Here is a 1,669-nt window from a genome sequence, read left to right as displayed (position 1 = left end):
TACCTGTTGTTTACCTGTGTCTTCCTGTTGTCTACCTGCTGTTTACCTGTTGTTTACCTGTTGTTTACCTGTGTCTTCCTGTTGTCTACCTGCTGTTTACCTGTTGTTTACCTGTTGTTTACCTGTGTCTTCCTGTTGTCTACCTGCTGTTTACCTGTGTATACCTGCTGTTTACCTGCTGTTTACCTGTGTCTTCCTGTTGTCTACCTGTTGTTTACCTGTGTTTGTGCAGATGCTCCACCTCCACCTGCAGACTCTCGATCTTGTCTCCGAACTCGTGTTTGAAGAGCCGGTTGGCCTCTGAAGCCAGGTCTCGCTCTCTCTCCGCCTGTTTGCATCTGGATTTGGGGCGATCGGGTTAAATAAACTCATGGAAAAACAAAAAGTGGGCGAAAACAAACCGCAGCTAAAATTAACAAAAGAAAAACAGCTAAAGGTTTAAAGAGGACAGAAGATGAAGCAGGTTGTGTTTGGTTTATTCTTTTATTATCAGCCTAATGAAGAACTACAGTTTACAGCAACGTTATGATCACACACTGAAAATTAATAAAGCAGCTCGTCTCTATTCTCACTTCCTGCTCTGACCTTTGACTTCTGCGGTGGATCAATAAATGAAGACTAACTTAATGAACCAGTTCTAAAGACCTGCTGAGTTTCTGCTGAAAACAAGATGAGTCAACCTTCAGCCTCCTGCTCTGAAACAAGACGTAAATAAATCAATCAATCTGACGACAGGGACACAGCCGATAAGTACCGGCGGCAGCTAAAGGCTCGGTTCAGTCCACACTAAAAGCTGAAGCTGCTGCGGGAGCTTCTGGAAGGAGGAGGGGCAACAGAAAACATCTTAGTTTGACTCTGACTGGATGAGAGAGCTACTGCAGCTGCGGCTGCAGCAGCTTCTCCGCTGCTGAGCTCAGGGTTCTGGCCTGCTTCACCAGACGTTTGTCACTGATCCAGGAAACAAACAAAAACAACAAACAGGAAGTGATGAGGAACGGAAAGATGATGGAGGTGGAGGGAGATAAACAGCGAAAGGTTGGAGTCAGTGGAGGTTTCCATGGCAGCGTAAACTGAGGTGTAAAAAGACCTCACCTGGTCTCCAGGTGTTTGATGGTTCCTGACATCTGGTTGATCTTCTCCTCCAGCCGAGCGATGACATCACTCTTCTGCTTCGAGCTGGAATCGGCGCTCTGAGGGAGAGGAGATGTTGCCTTTCATGTCTGAGGTTCAGACAAACGTCTTAGAGTAGGCAGTGGCTAGCCTTTAGCTAATATAAGGCTTTTAATTTTTATTCTAATTCAAACTTTTAGATAAGGCTTTTAGTTCTTATTTTGATAATTCAAACTTTTACCTAGCCTTTAGCTAATTTAAGGCTTTTAATTATTCAAATTCAAATTTTAGCTAGCCTTTAGCTAATTTAAGGCTTTTAGTTATTATTCTGCTAATCCAAACTTTTAGCTAGCCTTTAGCTAATGTAAGACTGTTAGTTATTATTCTGCTAATCCAAACTTTTAGCTAGCCTTTAGCTAATGTAAGGCTTTTAGTTATTATTCTGTTAATCCAAACTTTTAGCTAGCCTTTAGCTAATGTAAGGCTTTTAGTTATTATTCTTCTTATCCAAACTTTTAGCTAGCCTTTAGCTAATGTAAGGCTTTTAGTTATTATTCTG

At 41.9% G+C, this 1,669-nt stretch overlaps 1 protein-coding gene across 4 annotated transcripts in view; it reads right to left on the bottom strand.

Annotated features, from left to right (window-relative positions):
• The window catches only part of rufy3 (RUN and FYVE domain containing 3), a 23,394-nt gene that overhangs the window by 4,664 nt on the left and 17,061 nt on the right, over nt 1-1,669 (bottom strand). For 2 of the 4 annotated variants that reach the window (XM_014026720.1, XM_014026722.1), the window contains exons 12-13: nt 1,093-1,190; nt 219-338 (exon numbers count right to left, since the gene is read on the bottom strand). In XM_014026720.1, coding sequence (XP_013882174.1) covers nt 219-338; nt 1,093-1,190 — 218 coding nt within the window. Of the gene's footprint in view, nt 1-218; nt 339-464; nt 949-1,092; nt 1,191-1,669 lie in introns of those variants that run through there. The other 2 variants (XM_014026723.1, XM_014026724.1) reach the window with 1 other exon arrangement.

The sequence above is a fragment of the Austrofundulus limnaeus genome, unplaced genomic scaffold (genome assembly GCF_001266775.1).
Source record: "Austrofundulus limnaeus strain Quisiro unplaced genomic scaffold, Austrofundulus_limnaeus-1.0 Scaffold584, whole genome shotgun sequence".
Lineage (NCBI taxonomy): Eukaryota > Metazoa > Chordata > Actinopteri > Cyprinodontiformes > Rivulidae > Austrofundulus > Austrofundulus limnaeus.
Note: the sequence above shows the minus strand (reverse complement) of the source record. Positions and strands in the feature narration are given on the sequence as shown.